At 37.2% G+C, this 19742-nt stretch overlaps 1 protein-coding gene across 1 annotated transcript in view; it reads right to left on the bottom strand.

The window, feature by feature from the left end:
* The window catches only part of PHKB (phosphorylase kinase regulatory subunit beta), a 286088-nt gene that overhangs the window by 136255 nt on the left and 130091 nt on the right, over positions 1-19742 (bottom strand). The window contains exons 8-12 of the mRNA XM_007947818.1: positions 17382-17445; positions 6920-7015; positions 5936-6133; positions 1497-1554; positions 889-966 (exon numbers count right to left, since the gene is read on the bottom strand). Coding sequence (XP_007946009.1) covers positions 889-966; positions 1497-1554; positions 5936-6133; positions 6920-7015; positions 17382-17445 — 494 coding nt within the window. The remainder of the gene's footprint in view (positions 1-888; positions 967-1496; positions 1555-5935; positions 6134-6919; positions 7016-17381; positions 17446-19742) is intronic.

The following is a 19742-nucleotide window of genomic DNA, read 5'->3' as shown; positions in this document are numbered from 1 at the left end:
AAACAACCTAGGTGTCCATCAACAGATGGATGGATAAACAAACTATGGGAAACACACACAATCAATACAACCCAATGTTAAAGAGTAATGATGAATCTGAGAAACACCTCATAACATGGATGAACACAGAGGACATTAGGCTAAGTCACCTACTGTACTTTATAACTTCCAGATAAATATGTTTTAAAAGATGTTCACTCACGAGACTCTATCCTTACTCCATTATTACTTCCAAACTCCAAAAGATATCTGAAGCTTCTTCCTGGCAATTGCTTTGAGAATCAGAATTCCAGTATTACTGAAAAATTGGTTATGTTCCTTAAAGCTTCTACTGATCTTTGACCAAAACAAATATACCCTTACTTGTAAGACTGGGCCTTTTGACCATTTCTAAAACATAAACTCCATCCCCTAAAACGACATTTGAGCATCCAAATAACATGCTAAGCGTTTTAGAAGTAACTCCAAAGAGGAGGCCAAGATGTTCCCAGACCATTTAGACTGGGACAGAGCCTCTCTGAGAGGCCCTCTGGAAACAGCAGTGCTTACCAGAGCATAACATACTGGGTGACCTGGATAACATCAGTCACTTTATATTACTGTCAAATTAAGTGGGGTGAGGTAAGTAACTGACAAAGAACCTCTGACCACCTGGCAAATTACACTGGAAGCATTATAGCCATGACTACCTAATGAAGTCCTCTTATAACAACAAAGTATTATAACAAATTAATAGAGATCTTTTTTTCTAATTTTATTTGATGTCCCATTCATTTTTTCAATTTATTATAAACTGCTATGCTTTATAAAGGAATCATTTATATATTTTAAAGGAACTTCAAGGAAATCTTGGAAGAAAAACTTCTTGAAAAGACAATCCAACTATACCTTCTGTGGTATGATGAAGTACTGGAGTCAGAAGTTCCCGATATTCCTTTACTTGTTGGGGATTGTTCCTAAAAACTCCTAAAACATAAAATCCAACAGCAGTTAAACTCAGTAAGCATCACAGAAATTTTGCCTTAAAAATATCCATTAGCTCATTTATGACTATCTCAGCAATTTTCTATGTAAATGATCACATTAAAACTGGAAAAAAAAGTACTGCAAATATGTATACTTAAAAAATTGATTTTTGAAGGTCATGCTAGAATTTAAAATTGAAAATTAAATTTTTATTATTTGAAATTCTCTAAGTATTAAAAATATCCATGTCACAGATTATAATATGCATGATTTCTATTAATAAAAATTCTGCTTTATAAATATGAATAATAGATTACTATCATTTTGTAAATGCTTCAAAGTATATTTTTAATTCTTCAAATTATTTAACCTCCACTCAGAGAATAGACGGCTAACATATAAAAATGCAGAGCAGTTAACAGCACTGAGTGCAGTTTATTTTGTGGGTAAAAGGAGTCATATTTCTTTTCTGCTTTTCTTTAAACAACATATATCCTATAGTTTAAATTTCAGAAACAAAGCTCACTTACCATCAATCATCATGTAAAGGAAAAATATGGGAAATTCACATTCAATGCCATCAAATAGCTGAAATAGAAAATAAAACCAGCACTAAAATGAAATCTTTCACAAACAAGTAGAACAGTTATAGTTAGGATATATGTCATTTCACTCTTCTTTTTTAAATTCAAGATTCTCATTATTCAAGCGTTCATTTGTTCAATCTATCAAACAATAGTCATTCAATCAATAAACATCTGCTAAGTACTAATTAATGATACCAATTAGATAAAAAGATAGAGTACATTCTCTCATGTTCTCACAGCTAGTGGGGAGGCAGTTGTAAATAAACAACTGCAGTCCATTGAGAAATATCTATACATGGTATTGCAGGAACACAGGCAACGAACCACCTGGATCTCCCTAAAAGGTCAGGGCAGGGCTTACAGGGAAGGAGATGCTTTGCCTGATGATGAATGGGTTTCGACTGAAAAGGTGAACTAAGGAAACTTCAGGCAGAGAAAACAAAAAGTGCAAACCATAGATTCGTGGAAGCATAAAGTATGTTCAAGTTCAGTGTTTCTGGAACAAGCAAGGAGATAGTAGTGAAAGCTGAAGTCCATCAGGTGGGCCAGGCCAGTCAGACCAGGAAGGGTTTGGAAAGTCATGCTAAGAGACTGAGACTTTGATCTGTAAACTACAGGGAACCAATGGTGAATATTGAGCAGAATTAGACATATATTAGATTTACTTGCTAGGTTGAGCAGTTACAGAATTGATGAGAATTGTAGGACAAGAAATCAGACCAGATGGAAGATTGCTGGAGCAACTGAAAGAGAAATAATAATAGTCTAAACAGGCTTTCAACTTTTGCACTATTAATATTTGGGTCAAATAATTCTTTGCTGTGGGAAGGGGGGCTGCCCTGTGCATTGTAGGATGTTTAGCAATATCTCTGGGTTCTAACCTCTATATGTCAGTACCACCCACCAAGTTGTGACAATGAAAATGTCTCCAGACATTGCCAAATTTTCCATGAGGGGCAAAATCACTTCTGGTTATGAACCACCATCCCTAACCAAGGAGTAATAACAGAAAAGAACAGATTTATAAGATTTTGGCTGTATTTGCCAGAGTTGGTGATTGATAAAAAGGGTAAGTGACAAGGAAGAGCCTAGAATGGCTGACTATCAGGATTGAGGCTTAGACTCCTGCAAAGAAGGCTAAGAAGTCAGTGAGTAAATAATCACAGAAGTAGGAAGAGAGTGCAATCACAACAAATGGAAAATAACCAAGAAAAAGGACTCAGTCAAAACATTCAGACACTGAAAAGAGGTTCAGTGAAACCAGGTCAGGAAAGCCTCCATTATGCTCCAGTAATCTAAACTGACTGAAGCCAGCACAGCTACTGAGGAATGCTAGGGGCAAGAAGCTAGGTTAAAAGGGGGAAAAGTGAGTGGGTAAAACGTAAACAAAGAAAGAAACCACGTACAGGCCATTCTTCTCAGAATGTGGCTGTGAACACAGGGAGGACAGGATGAAGATAGGGATGATGGTAAAGGGAGAACTTTTTGTTTGCTTATTTAAGGAGGATGGTCAAAATGTTTATGCTGAGGAAAAGAAGTTCTTGTGAACTGGAGGAGCAAAATAGAAGGAATGTGGAGTGGAGATAAAGAGAAAACAAAGAGAAAGATGGAGATGAACATTGTTGTATTAGACAAGAAAGCAAATGATATAGAGGAATCTCAAGGAAGGACAAGAGAACATAATGTGATGCACGGATGGAAGGTTAGCCTTAGAAGGAAAAACAAGCACCTTCCATGAGACAAGAGAGATGGAGGTAAGCATGGATGAGGAGAGATGCAGTGGGAAGACCACACAGAAATGAAAACCTGGCAAGCAGGAAGTAAGAAGCAAGGTCTAGGAACATTATGTTGTTGTTGTTGTTAGGTGCCGTCGAGTCAGCTCCGACTCATAGCGACCCTATGTATGACAGAATGAAACACTGCCCGATCCTGTGCCAGCCTCACAATCCTTGCTATACCTGAGTCCACTGTTGCAACTACTGTGTTGAAGGCCTTCTCCTTTTTCACTGACCCTCTACTTTACCAAGCATGATATCCTTCTCCAGGGAATGGTCCCTTCTGACAACATGACCAAAGTAGGTGAGACGAAGTCTGGCCATTCTCGCTTCTAAGAAGCATTCTGGCTGCACTCTAGGACAGATTTGTTCATTCTTTTGGCAGTCCATGGTACTTTCAGCATTCTTCACCAACACCACAGCTCAAAAGCATCAACTGTTCTTCAGTCTTCCTTGTTCACTGTCCAGCTCTCACATGCATTTGAGGTGACTGAAAATACCATGGCTTGGGTTAGGCACACCTTAGTCTTCAAGGAGACATCTTTGTTCTTCAGGACTTTAAAGAGGTCTTCTGCAGCAGATTTGCCCAGTGCAATACATCATCTGTTGTCTTAACTACTGCTTCCATTGGTGTTGATTGTGGAACCAAGTAATATGAAATCTTTAACAACTGCAATCTTTTCTCCATTTATTGTGATGCTGCTTATCAGTCCAGTTGTGAGGATTTTTGCTTTCTTTCTGTTCAGATGTAATCCATACTGCAGCCTGTAGTCTTTAATATTCATCAGTAAGTGTTTAAAGTCATCTTCACTTTCAGCAAGCAAAGTTGTGTCATCTGCATATCGCAGGTGGTTAATGAGTCTTCCTCCTATCCTGATGCCATGTTCTTCTTCATATAGTCCAGCTTCTCAGATTATTTGTTCAGCATATGGATTGAATAAGTATGGTGAAAGGATACAACCCTGATGCACTTCCTTCCTGATTTTAAACCATGCGGTATCCTTTTGTTCTGTTTGAACGACAGCCTCCTGGTCTATAAGGAAAAAGCTAGAAAAGCTTTCAAGAGGGTCACACAGGAGGACTGACAAGCAATGAAAGTCATGAGGAGGACTGAACCAAGATGTTGCCATTGTTGTTATGTGCCGAGATGGATGTCCTGAAATTGAGGTGGCACCTATTCATACTATCTGCCTTTCCTTGGTGATGCTGAGCAAGAAGTGCAGAAATAGAGAAGGTCTGCTGGTTCAAGTTCAAGTATGCAGGAAGTCTAATTAAAATGTAAGTGCTGTAAATCAGTGCAAGAAATGTACTAAATAGAAGAGAAACATCTAAAGATGTTTAAGAGATAAAACAAAAGACAGGACTATAAACTGAACATTTACATTAGGAAGATACACTCTTTGGAGAGATCAATCATGGGAGAACAGAAGGGCTGTGTATGTCCAGGGAGACAGCTTGTGAGGCAGGAGTGCAGGAGAGAAGGACACAGAGAAGAGGTAAGTATTGGGAGGAACAGGGAGGAGAGCTGCTGCATTGTGGGAAATTACAGTCAATGTCATAAGACAAAGTACACATGAACTTCTGTATGGAAAATGAATTTGCTCTGTAAACTTTCACCAAAATTACAATAAAAATAAATTTAAAAAAAGATGTTTAAGATATAAATGGACTTCTAGGCTCAATCTAACAGACAGCTGTAAAATCTCAAAAACATACACAATGAAATAGTTCTCAACACTCCCAAATAGTAGTCAACTATGAAATTAAATAAAATAATCCACAGCTTATCTGGTAGTCTTGAAAAACTTAAGCTTATGTGAAATTTAAGAGTGGTATGTTAATTGACAAACAAATTACAAGGTACAATGTTACCTCAACATTTTTTTTATGCAGAGACTGACCTATCCTCATTGACTGAGTCAAAGTTAAAACCATGCTTACATAAATATTTTCAATCTGTCCCACTAAAGCAAATTCTTCAGCAATGTGCACGGATGCTTACATTTTTTGGGGGCAGGAAGAGTGTGGTGGGAGTTACAGCTTTCTGGAAGGCTTAAAAACAGCTAGTATAAACTTGGATATGGTAGTGTAGGTTTATACATTTGAAATAGTATTTTAAAACTAAATATTTAAAAGGCTATTATTTCCAAGGGAAGTTTCAAAATGGAACAGAAAAACACAAAAGGGAAGGACTGGCAGTTTCAATAAGAGATTTGCTTAATAGATTGAAAGCTGGATGACAAATAAATAATTGCTATTATATAAGATAAACAGTATGAAGCAGGCAGGCAGAGAACTGAAAATGCAATAGAAAAATTACACACCCAATGAGCAAATGGGTCTCACTGATAAGAATCCGAAGTAACACTTATTGAGAACTTACTATGTGCCAAGCACTATTCTCAGCAGTTTTATGTATATTTACTCATTTAATTCTCAGAATAATCTCAGGAGACTGGTATTATTTTACCAAGAAAGAATATTAAACAGAGAGTGTTTAATATTCCAATGGCCTTGTGGCTAGCAAATGTTGAGCCAGAATTCAAACCCAAGAAGTCTGCCTCCTGAATATGCGCTGTGCTGCTATTGTGGGAGAGTTCGTGATACCTTAATTTCTGCTGGTTTGTAGTAGCGTCTGTTGGGATCTTCCAATGATGTTCTATAGCCATCTCTCAAGAAACGCTTAAATCCATATTTTCCTTTTAACTTTCTAACCACTTTATCAAGTGTCTGGTTAAACAGAACTTCATCATCCAGGGCAAATGCAGGATAGCTGATGCAGGGGAGCAGGGCGGCGTCTGTGTTCTGGAGCCGTTAGAAAGAGCAGAAAGTGAGCGGCAGCAGCGACACAGTCAAGACAGTCCAAGAAGACATACAGGGATGAAAGGTCAATTAAGTTATCCAATAGCTTTGCTGCAAGGGACATGTATACGTTAATACAGCAGCTTTAGTGAACTTTACAAAGGAGATAAAGTTTATTCATTAATAAAGAGTACTTTCAAGGTTCAACACTGGACTCAAATCTTAAAATATTAATTAAGGCAGTGTATAAAAATTGAACACCAATAATCAGGCATCACAATTTCCTTTGTTATAACAATTTACTTGTTTATATTGTGAAAAACAGAACACAATCTAAATATGCAGCAACTGTTGAACAAATGAGCAGTCATTAAAACTTATATGTAGGAATATGCTTAGTCATATGGAATCATGTCCATGATATTTTGCTCATCAACAGAATTAGGTTATCATATATTGTGAACAATATGATTCCACTTCACAAAATAAAAATACTATATATGTGCATAAAGTATGTGGAAACATATATACTCAAATGTTATCACCCTAAGACTATATTTGAATGGTTGAATAATGGATAAATAGTAAAGTTTATTAGACAAAGTTAATCAAATGACAGAGAAGAAACAGGAAACAAAAGGAATTTTACCCAAAAGAAATACAAATAATGAACAATATTCTTCTAATCTTTTACCATTGTACCATTTTAGAGCACTGTCTTGAAAAAAAAAAGCAAAATTACATAAAAATTTTATGTGATAGTTCATATTAATTATAAAAATATCTTACATGAGATCTTGATTCTCTAGGTAACAAAGAGCACAAAGTTTGTCTGTTGCGATTATGAGCATCCAGATCCACAAATATAACTGACCAAGAACATCCCTGGAATGAGACAAATAAGAACACTCCCTAAATCAGTAATAAAAGACCTGCAGAATGTTTGGCATTCTGACTGTAAGAGATTTCACAGAAATGCTAACATTGATTATATTTGAGAGTGGGATTACAGAAGATACTACTTTTCTTTTTTATATACTTTCAGCATTTCATAAATCTTCAATGAACTTACTAATTTTATAGTAATAAAAATGTTATTTACAATTTTTATTTTGCTTTTTAATAAATCAAAAAATATGTATAATTAATAATATTTATTTTAATGAAAATAAAAATATTGTAGTCTAGCTAAAATTTTTGACAAGAGATAAAGGAAAAAGGATGAACTAATTCAGATTCACAAAATCCGAACTTCACATTCCTGATAAAAACATTGATTATAAGATTAGATATGGATGTTAAAAAATACATAAAATATGAAGACAATAGAATCTCAAATAATACAAATAACACTAGCTAGTGTGTTCACTGTGTGTCAGCACTATACTTAATGCTTCGTGCTTCACATAGATTATCTCATTCAATTCAATTATGTAGACACTATTATCCCATTTTACTGAAAAGGACACTAAGCCTTAGTTTAACAGAGCAAGAGTTCAAAATATGTGTTGGAGAACACAGAAGCCCCTGCTTTAACCACTAGGTTATATAATCATCCACACTAAAAATAAAAAAAAATACATATATATATCTTTCAAGATGGAATGAAAAATTTGAATAAAAATCCAGGTGTAACAGAAAATGTCAATTGGTCTGCTAATGAAGTTAAAATTTTTTACCTTCTAGCCATTAGTGTACATTCTATTTAAAAGCAAAGTTTTAAGTAAATGTCACTGTTCTTTCACTGGGGAGCTAAATATTTTGAAAATAAAGAAAATTAAAGGGGAATACAAAGACTTCTTTCATTACAATACTCAATAATACGTGAAAATGAGTATATATAGGTTTCACAGAGGATACTTCTACATATATATTTGTAATATACTGCAAATATATCCAAGTATATCACAGAGCACACGGGGGCAAAGTTCAAAAACTTCTTAGTCATGACCAAACTCGAGAGGGAATGAGTCACTCAGCTTGGGGATTTAGGACTACAGTCTCAGGGGACATTTGGTTAAATGGCATAACATAGGCCACAAAGACAATGCTCTACATCCTACTTTGGTGAGTAGCGACTAGGGTCTCAAAAGCTTGGGGGCAGCCAGCTAAGATGGAACTACTGGTTTCTTTCCATCCAGAGCAAAGAAGCGTGAAATCAGACACAAGGAACCAATCAGTCCAAAGGACTAATGGCCCACGTGAACCATAGCCTCCATGACCCTGAGACCAGAACTGCTCTCATTAGGATTATAATAGAAAGTCCTGGACAGAGAGGGAGAAAAAAAAAATGTAGAACAAAAATAGAAAATCTTACAAAAGACCAGACTTCCTGGTCTGATAAAGACTCTGAGACTGTGACCTTTATACACCTTCAACACTGGAGATAAACCCATCCTTGGGAATCAACTTTCAGCCAAACACCACATAGGCCTACGAAGTGATTAATAACATCACGGAGGAATGTACTTTTCAATATAATCAACTTTACAAGACCAAAAGGGCAGTATTTGCCCAAAAACAACGCTCGGAAGGCAGGTGGGGGCAGGAAGAAGAATGATTGCAAATGGGGAACTCAGGGAGGAAGCAGGAAGAGTGCTGTTCATTGAGGGGATTACAAACAACGTTACAAAATAAAATATATATAAAATGCTGAATGGAAATCTAATTTGCTCTGCAAAACTTTTACCTCCAACTACAATAAAATTTAGAAACACAAAACGAAACACCATGGGAAAAGGAGAAAAGAACTATTGTGAATTTCATATTGTTTTCATAGTACCTTAAGGCACTGCTTCAAAGATGCATTCACCCTGAAACTAAAATACCTTGACTCTATCAATTGCCTAGACTGAAACTTCAAAATCTAGTAGAAAAAGGTCCTAGATTCAAATGTCAGACTCACTAGATGGATAGTTTTCCTGTTATTCTATGTTTATATCTGAGTATTATCTCACAAAAATAGTATGATTTCTCATTCAGAATGCCATTTTTATCTTTTCTAACTCTGACAAGTGAATTAAAATGAATGGGGAATCAGTGTGACTCTCTCTCAACAACCAGATTAATGCTGAATTGTCTTTTCCATTATGAGGTCTCAACTTCCCATTCCTACTTATTTAACAAAGCTTTATGTAGTAGATACCACTGGCAGAGCATTATGCTGTTTATTTTGAGGAAGTCAAACAAAATTGAACTTGACCTCTGTTATCAAGGAGTTCTGATGGCATAGTACCTAAGGCATTTGACTGCTAACCACAAGTTGGCAGTTCAAACCCACCAGCCACTCCATGGAAGGAAGCCTGGGCAAGCCACTTCTGTAAAGATTTACTGCCTCAGAAACCCAAAGGGAGTCGCTATGAGTCGGAATCAACTCGATGGCAGTGAGTTTTTTTTTGTTGTTTGTTTCTGTTACCTAGGAGTTGGCCCAAGTGATATACAATCCTGTGGTAGTTATGTTTGTGTGTCAACTTGGCTGGGCCTGGTTGAGTGGCTGGGCAGCTGGTGGTAGTTATTCCCCAGGATGAGACTCGCAATCAACTCCATGGTGGGATCTACCACAAACAGCTGGGTAGCTGCCTTTGGGATGTGGTCTGCTTCCTATATATAAGCAGAAGCCTTGGGAATGGTCTCCAGTCTATGGCACACTTGGATGCTGCATATAGCTGTGTCATTGCTCAGCAGCCTGCCATGCTCTGCCAACTTTGGGACTTATAATGGACTTAAGTTAATGGCCTGCCATGTGATTTGGTAACATCGGGACTGTCCCTTTTTATCAACCTTGGGGCTTCTCAGCCTCAGCAACCAGCAGCTGAGTAAAGAAATGCCTCTAGCTCCAGGGGCTGGGAGCAGGAGGCAGAGCTGGACCCCAAGGTTGAGGGGCTTTCACCCAGTCCCTAGAACCTGGCACTTTGAACTTGGACGTAAAGCCTCCAAACTGTAAAAGAATAAACTCCTGTTTGTTAAGGCCATCCCGTTTGTGGTTTATTTTTATCAGAGCAGCTCTAGGTAATCAGAACAGGTCCTGAACAATATGATTATTTTTTAAAAAAGACTGCACATGAAAGTACATGATTAAGTGCTAAGTAAATAGCTTAGATAAAAGAATAAAATAATTACAAACCTCTAAAGTTAATGGGGGAAACATAAAATACAGAGGTTGGGCATTTTGTGGAGAAGGTGAAGACCAGAGTTGAGATCTAGCTGGACATGTTTCTTAGAGGCTGGCAGAGGGAAAACTGAGACCAGAACAGAGAGCGTTTAGGGATACAACTTAGGGGCAAGTAGAGCGGTTAGGAAAAAAGAGCAGAGAAAAGGAAGAATATATTGGGTGCCTGTGAATACACAAAATAATGTTGTTGTTGTTGTTATGTGCCGTCAAGTCGGACCTGACTCATAGCGACCCCTCCTTGGGTTTCTGAGGCAGTTTCACTACGGAAGTAGATTGCTCCATCTTCCTTCCGAGGAGTGGCTGGTGGGTTTGAACTGCCAGCCTTCTGGTTAGCAGTCAAGTGCCTTAGGCACTATGCTCCCAGAGCTCCCACACAAAATAATAGGAGTCATAATTTATCCTTATGCTGATAATTAATAAAGTTAATTACATGCCAAATTTGCCCGCCTTAAATTGGATTTTTAAAAGATACAATCTAAGAAGGATAATTTATAAATATTGAAGTGAAACTGCAAATTTGGCAAATCTCTGCATTATTTGATTAATGTAAACAGCCAACTTCTATTTTCTGGCCATAAATAAATGGCTAATTTAGCTAAATTCATCAAAGTCTCAGTTTCTGTCAGCCTCAAAGAAACACACCCAACGGGAGAAAATCTCATAGTGTTACCATATTTTAACACTGAGATCAAATGCTAGTTAACTATATTGTCTAGCTGTTCTCTTTCAAAAATATACCTTGGTGGTGTAGTGCTTAAGGCATTTGCCTGCTAACCAAAACGTCCATGGTTCAAACCCACCAGCCTCTCCATGGAAGAAAGATGGGGCAATCTGCTTCCATAAAGATTTACAGGCTGGGAAACGCAGTGGAGATCACTATGCATAGGAATTGACTCATCAGAGTGAATCAGGCATCATGGTTCATATTTGCAGGAGGATAGCATTCACCCAAAGCCATGAGCAGATATCCCCCATTCAGAAGTAAGTTCTTTTTTTTTTGTTCAAAAAAAAAAAAAAAAACCTCATCTAGGAGTACCCACACATGGAATTAATTATCACCTACTTTAAATCATCAGACACGTTAATTTTGGGGCTGCAAATTTCAAAGGAAGCTAGATATGGACTGTGCTGCTTTGAACACTTTGCATAACATGAGCAATCTCTCTAGTCATCACCTTTGAGAGTTTGGTGTCAGCTCATTCGTCAGTATTTTGAGTTCCCCAATTAAAGACAGGAATATGAAAGGATGTTTTTATGTGTATGTCACTACAGAGCATCTTATTAACTTCGGATATTTCATTTTCATCTTTCATTGCCTGAAATCATCACAACTCTGCCATAATATCTTGACTTCATCTAAAGAGATATTTTAAGACTGACAGCTCAAACTTTACTCCTAAACTGAGTTCTGTGATTGTTTTTGTTCTAGTAACTGGACTATACGATGACTCCACCTGACCACTGTCACGGGGACTTGAGCTCTGATGGTAGGTAAGGGCTTTGCTGAATTCTCCACGTCTCCCTCAATCCCCATGGCCATGACAAGCACTTCTGAGACGGCCTCTGAGGCCTAAGACATTACTGATCTCATTTAACTCAGTTCAAAGTGAAATGATGTGCAGGCCTGTCTGCATCTTTCTTTTCCCCATTAACCACTTTCCTGCATCTAAGCTAATTAGCTTGCTGCCCCTTGAGACTGATCAGTGTTATCTACTGTACATGGTCTTTCCTAGTCTTCTTGTGGCAGTAAAACCACTTCACAAAACTACAGTTAGATTTTCTTCCCTAGCTCAGCATTCAGTTGTCCTGTGCCTTAACTGTGGCAGAGCCTGGAGAGCTGTATTCTTCCAGAAAGAGTATTCACTGATGAGAATTCCCCTCTGCACCATGGCTATGGTGGCAATGGGTGTACAAATAGCCAACTTTTATTTTCTGAGCTCAAAGGAGTTTTCAACAGCTCTTCAACAAGCCAAGATTCTTTTCTTTTTACAAAAGACAGCTTATATATAGTTAAAAGAATTTTCAAACTACAGTGAGTAGTGAAACAAGCATTAATTCTCAGGGTCTCAGAAAAGCAGAGCCCCAACACAAATCCAGAGAACACGAAATTGATGTTTTAACCATGATTTGCTGAGTGCAAATTATCATTTCTTTAAATATTACTATTTAAATATTGTTGTACATTATTGATATATTATTCAAATACTTAAATATATTTGTTACTATGTTTATACAGGATTGGAGACCATGAGGATATACGTAATTGCTGATACTAAGGGTTATTATGTATGTTTCTAAATGTGGCTCTGCCCCAAATGAGCCTTTAGCCGTGAAATTAATTAGAACATTTTATCCCATTTTCTTTTTACATAGTGTCCCAAAGGAAAATAACTTTTGAAAATAGTTTCACAATGATGATTTAAATGATTTTTTCCTTGAATATTAAGGAAAGTCTGGTAATTAAAAAAAAAGAAAGAGAGAAGATGTATGGGAAAGCAAAATAATCCCAGCCAAAGTGAAAAGCATATTCCATCCAACAATTTCCATAAAAATAAAATGAACATTTGTCTTATGCTATACACTGAAAGGGGAGCTCTGGTAGCATAGTGCCTAAGGCATTTGATTGCTAACCAGCAGGCTGGTGGTTCAAACCCACCAGCCACTCCTTGGAAGGAAGATGGAGCAATCTGCTTCTGTAGTGATACTGCCTCGGAAACCCAAGGAGGGGTCGCTATGAGTCGGGTCCAACTCAATGGCACATAACAACAACAACAACATACACTGAAACACAGAAAGGGCAAAAGGCAAGACTTTCATGCTTTTTGTGAAGCGAGTTCCGCCTTCAGCAGTTCAATAATTATTAAGCAGTAGATGATGGCTTTAAAGCTGTCAAAGAAAATGCACAGCTCCCAATGCCTAAAGGTAGAAAATATTCAAGATCTGAGATTTGCTGTACTAATATTTGATCTTCCAGATTTATTATTGAGTAGCTTTCGTTTAATTCCCAGCTCTGCTTCATTAGCTATGTGATCTGAGAAAAACTACCTCAACTACCTGTCCATTAACTTCAGGAGGGGCTCTTCTTGCTCTAAAGACCTATAACTTTCTGAGTTGTCACCAATAAGGGATACAATTTTGAAAGCTCTAAATTTATTTTAAAACATACGTATGATAAGATCTTCCAAAACACTATATTGGCAGTCTTTAGAAATAACAGAATATTCATCTGATCTGAATTCTATCTTCCCTTAAGGAGTTTTCTTTGTGGAGTAGGTTAGCCAATTATGGGGTATGGATGTCTATGGCGTATACTTTTCTCCTGAGAAATAAATATTTATTTAATGAATCTTTAAAAAAAAAAAAAAAAAGGAGTTTTCTTTGCATTTTCCTTCAGAGAGGAGTGCTGGTGACACAGTGGTTAAAAGATTCAGTTACTAATCAAAAGGTCAGTAGTTCAAACTCAGCAGCTTCTCTGTGGGAAAAAGATGAGGCAGTCTGAGTCTATGAAGATTTACAGGCTTGGCAATCCTACTGAGCAGTTCTCCTATGCTTTATAGGGTCACTAGGAGTCAGGACTGATTTGATGGCAGTGGATTCAGTTTAGGATTTTTTTCCTTTGCAGATAAGCATTTCTTAGTTCTGTCACTTCTTTTCCCAGCCACTGACTTTTAATTAGACCATAGCTCTTTTAAGTACATGGGAGACTATAAAATGATTAAACACTAAAAAGATTATATGCAGTTTTAAATGTGATGCTGTTTAGCATCCCTATTTTTAATTTAACTGCTGCAGAGGTGGACATTTTCACATTTTTAAAGTTAGGTTTCTGCAGTTCTCCACATGAGAGACAAAGATAAAAGGGAATTTGTAAAACTAGGACACTTTTGGATACTATCCTGAAAAAATGGAAGATGGAGAGGCTCTATTTCCAACATGTGATATCTATGTGGCCAAAGGAATAAGACATTCTTTATCTGTATTTCTATCTAAAATAATCAAGAGGAAGTCAACTCAGAAAGGCTTTGATGCATAACTCTGTTGGAAACAGATAGGACCTCAACAATTCAAGATTTAATTCTGCTTAGAGCAGCTGTTCTCATCCTTGTCTGCACATTATAATCCTGAGGAGTTTTAAAAAATCTTAATGCTCAAAATCTCTAGGACTAGAGCTCAGGCATGTATATATATATATGCTAAGGGAGCTCTGGTAGCATAGTGCCAACGCACTTGACTGCTAACCAGAAGGCTGGCGGTTTAAACCCACCAGCCACTCCTCAGAAGGAAGGCTGGGCAATCTACTTCCGTAGTGATACCACCTCAGAAACCCAAGGAGGGATCACTATGAGTCAGGTCTGACTTGATGGCACATAACAACAACAACAACACAACAATATATATGTCTACATATACATGTGTGTGTATACATATTCATATATTTATATTTATTTATTTTAAATTCCTCAAATGATTTCAGTGTGTAGTCAAGGTTGAGAAACTTTGGCTCAGGTACAATACTGACAGTACATATATAATCAGAACCAGAATTCATAGTAAAGCATTTCAGTGCTTTCAGAGTCATGGCTGAATGATCTAGGAAAGCTGTCTGGGAAAAGTAGGCCCTAGGGCAGGGTCCTTAAAGACAGGTAGAATTAAGCGTCACTGTATTTTGTGTAAGAGTATATACGTGGGTGCAAAAGGTATGTTCTAAATATGTAAGCAACATACACTAAGATTCTGGTAGTTTAAAGGAGATGGCACAATTGCAAAACAGAACCAACCACTACCAGGCACACTCAATGCCATTTGGCTCCCTATTTAATATGTCATGGAAGGCAGGTGTGTGACCAGTATTTTTCCATGCTGATGCTGTAACACCTTTGGCTTGGTCTATGACTCCTCTCAGTCTCTTTGAGATCCTCTTTAGAGGTCATTTAGGGAGCTCTGGTGATGTAGTGCCTAAGGCATCTGACTGCTAACCAGAAGGCTGGCAGTTCAAACCCACCAGCCACTCCTTGGAAGGAAGGTTGGGCAATCTACTTCTGTAGTGATACCACCTCAGAAACCCAAGGAGGGGTTGCTATGAGTCAGATCTGACTCGATGGCAGTGGGTTTTTTTTGTTTGTTTGTTTGTTTTAGAGGTCATTTAATCCAATTTCTTCATTTCCCATTTAATTATCGGTATTTAATAATAACAAGAGATGACTTTTATTGAGGGTAAGCTTTTTGCCAAGCATTATGTTAACTGATCCTCTTAGTCACATGAGAACTTTCTGAGTTAGGTCCTATTATTGATATCTCTGTTTTTTAGATGAGGGAGCTGGGACTTACATAGCCTGTCACAGTAAGCTCTTTAGGCCATACCACCATCTTACATCTAATGTCATGTATATATGTATGCATGTAAGCATGCACTTATGTATGTATATGTATTTATGTTCATTTGAATGTATGAAGAGTGAGACAGAGATGAAAGAGAAATGAAAGTTATTGAAGATACATGTGGGATTTCCATGAGTATGCTGATTCTTCCAGGAAGAGAGAGATGTTGACAAAATGATCAAGTGATCTGCAGGGTTGGAGGTGGGTGATATCATACCAATACTCAGGATTTGCAATAGATTCATATATTCCCAAATCCCTAAGAGTTCTTGAGAGAGAAAAAGGAGTATGGGAAATAGGTGACCCAGAGTCAACGCTTTGGCACCCAAAAAGAGGTGTTGCTCTCTTCTTCCCTTTCATGTCTGTGGTCATTATTCATGTGATTTTTAATTTATATCTGGTTGTAATCAGAACTCATCTTCCAGAGGAAGCTGGGGTGAGAGAAGAAGTGGTGATGTAGTGCCTAAGGCATCTGTCTGCTAACCAGAAGGCTGGTGGTTCAAACCCAACAGCCAGTACTCAGAAGGAAGAGTGGGCAATCTACGTCTGTAGAGATACCATCTCAGAAACTCTACGAGTTGGAATCAACTCAATGGCAGTGAATTTTTTTTTTTTTTTTTCAAAAGGGGAAGAGAGCTGGGTAGTGTTTGAAACTTTTCTTAAATCAAAGACTGGAGGTAGATAGCATTTTAACTACCAGAAAAAAATCATGTCACTTCTTGGCATGTTCACATAATTTCTTAGAATGTATCCCTACTGACTTAGTATTTCAATAGCTAGGGAGTAATTATAATATCACTTGGAAATTTTCCATTGTCTTGCCAATTTAGGAATCTTTGCAAAAACTGCCAAAGAAAATAATCCTACTTCTTGATCCAGAGGAATATCCTATATTCCTACATTTTATTGCCTTCCACTAACAACTCAACTCTACAGTGACTTGACTTGGTTAGCTTCTTTTAGTGCATGAATTGGATAAAATATCTTATTTACTAGTTAAGGCAAACATTTTATCTCCAGAAAAAATAAGATTTTAGGTAAATGATTATAGTTAGGTGAAGGGAAAGCTAGGATCAGAACTTTCAATTTCCTGGCAGCATAAACCAAAAATACCAAATTCACTGCCGCTGAGTCAGATCCAACTCACAGCAACCCCTCCTTGGGTTTCCAAGGTGGTATCACTACAAAAGTAGATTGCCCAATCTTCCTTATACAAATTCTCATTTGTATGTGACATATATTAAATAAAAACCAACATGAGAACTGACATGCAAAATACATGGTATAAATCCAGGAATATTTAAAATGTAAAAGACTCAAGGCAAGAGATTTGAGTAAAAAATGTATTGAGCAAAGAAAAGAATTCTTTGTTAAGAGATTTCGCTTTTTTAATTTAAGCAATACTTTTTAGTTGTTGTTATTGTGGTTGTTATGTGTTGTTGAGTTGGACCTGACTCACAGTGACCCTTCCATGGGTTTCTGAGACAATATCGCTACAGAAGTAGATTGTCCAACCTTTCTTATGAGGAAATTTAATTGCAAATAATTTTCAAACGAAAAATTGCTCAAGTATGGGCTGCAACAGGAATTTTGTAAATTCTCTAATTACAAGGAAAGGACTTTGTCATGAATGATCAAAATTAAAGACACACAAATCAAATACATAAGCAAAGTTTTTGTTGTTGTTGCTGTTGTTTTTACCTGATTGCCAAAGAGGTTGAATCCATTAATTGCTTCTAGAGCTGCTTTTGCTAAGCCGACAGAGCTAAAGGAGAAATGGAAATACTTCATTATGATGAGGTATCTGGCTACAAAATAAGAAGTTTCTTCATAATACTTGTAACAACTTTGGCAAAAAGAATAATGTCTAAGAGACTTTTTTAGTGACTTCCTTTCACTATTTTAATTTTTCTTTTTTACAGTTAGTAATCATCTGGGAAAAATATTTCCAGGCTCACCTTGATCTAGACTAAGGGTCATACTACTGATGGCAGCAGGTTTAATTCCATTATCATTTACATTCACTACGTCAAAAAAAAAAAAAGAACTTTACAGGAAGGTGTAGGATGATGATGTGTGCATAGTAATCACCAGATCAAGCATCGTTACTTCAGATCAACACAAAAGAACTTTCTTGATGTCAGTGCTATGGAGCATGGATTAATGTGTTTTTCACATTTTCTTTGTTGGGGGTCTAATAAAATAGGCATTATTTTATGCTTACAGAAAGCTGATCACTATACTTCCCACTTGCTGTTATATACTTCTTGTTATAAATGTGTACTATTTCTCTATGTGTCCTATCCCTTCCCTCTCAAATCCCACACACAACAGTGCTGGGAAATGGGAACATTCCAAGTTTCATTAAAAATGTAACATAAATCCAAAAGCCAAACCTACCGTCATCAGGTAGATTCTGACTCACAGTCACCCCGTATGACAGAGTGGAACAGCCCCATAAGATTTCCAAGGCTGTAAATCTTTACTAAAACAGACTGCCTCATCTTTCTCCCGTGGAGTAGATAGTTAGCTTTAAATATTTTAGAACTAATATCTAGTTTATTTTACTTACTGCACTTTTTTTGCTCTTATTCAAAACAACCACACCTACCATCAATATAATTTAAAATAAATACGTTCTTATATTATAAATAATTCAGCATATTTTTAAAGCAGTGATTATCAATATGTAGTATGCAGAATAGGAAAATCAGCATTACCTGGTAACTTGTTAAAAAATATAAGTTCTCAGGTCTCATTTAAGACTTACTGAATCAGAAATTATGGGGCTGGGGCTTAGAAATTCACTTCAAAAATCCTCCTGACATTTGAATGAATGTTAAAAGTTGAGAAAGTTTGTTCTAAGCTATTCATGCCATCATGTTCTACATTTTATATGGGTCATTTATAAGCCCTTTTCTCAGATAAGCTTTACTTCTATTTAAAGATAGTAAAGAGGTGATTTTAGCATGGAAAACTTATTTTTAAAGTATATGGATGCAAAGGTAGAATAGGCACACTTTTCCTCATTTCTCTCACTAAACGTAACTAAAAACCCTGAATAGTATAAATAAAGCAAACATAAGGAAATGCTGAAAGATGGGCAGAAGGCAGGTAAGCTAAGAATCTTAGGACCCTAGGAACAACATGGTGGTGAGATCTTTGGGTTTCCTTTTTACATCACATGTCCCAGATTTGGAGCTGCAGAATCTAACAACGGGAAAATGCCAACAGGCGCGCACACACACACACACACACACATATATATACACACAAACGTGTTCTAATAAAAGCCTGCTCTCTACAGGCAAAAAACCAGGAAAAGAGAAGTCTAATAAGATAGAAAACTTTTAGACAATAACTATTCAGAAAATATCTGTGACCCTACTCCCACCTACTTGAGCAAAGATCATGTGGGGAATCTAGACTTCTATTGTTACGAGGCTACATTAAGGCACCTTCCCTAACCCCCAGCCTCCCTAGCTACAGTGGTATAAAAGAGTAAAACTTTCATCCTAGCCGGTGGTAATAAGGTCCTCATCACCCTGCGGTGTCAGTGGAGCCAATGTGGAGAGCCTGGACTTCCATTCCCACATATCACTAATGAAATGCGTCTCCGCCTCCCACCAGTATGGCGTTAGAGTAGGACTCCTGGAGAGTCAGAATGTTTCCTGACACCCAGCAGTAAAGAAACCACAGTTCACCCCTGAGGAATAAGTGGAGGCCACCTGGGAAGCAGTAATGAGGCAATCCTGGGAAGTCAGATATATCCCACTCAGGCCCAGAAGCACTAAGGAACCCTATCTTGGGTATCAATAAAGGCCAAGTAGACTTCTACCCCTGGAACTTATGAGGTAATAATATCCCATTTTTCTAGCTGGAGTGGTGTCAAAAAAACTTGCTACAGAAAGTTAAAATAAGATCCAGTCTCTAAACATAATACCCAAAAAGTCTATGTTTCAGTCAAATATCACAAGAACCAGGAAGTTCAAATTGAATGAAAAAAAAAAAAAAGACAATACATGTTAACACCAAGATGAAAGAGATGTTAGAATTATCTGA

Source organism: Orycteropus afer, unplaced genomic scaffold (genome assembly GCF_000298275.1).
Source record: "Orycteropus afer afer isolate SDZICR_OR568_19922 unplaced genomic scaffold, OryAfe1.0 scaffold00009, whole genome shotgun sequence".
Classification (NCBI taxonomy): Eukaryota; Metazoa; Chordata; class Mammalia; order Tubulidentata; family Orycteropodidae; genus Orycteropus; species Orycteropus afer.
Note: the sequence above shows the minus strand (reverse complement) of the source record. Positions and strands in the feature narration are given on the sequence as shown.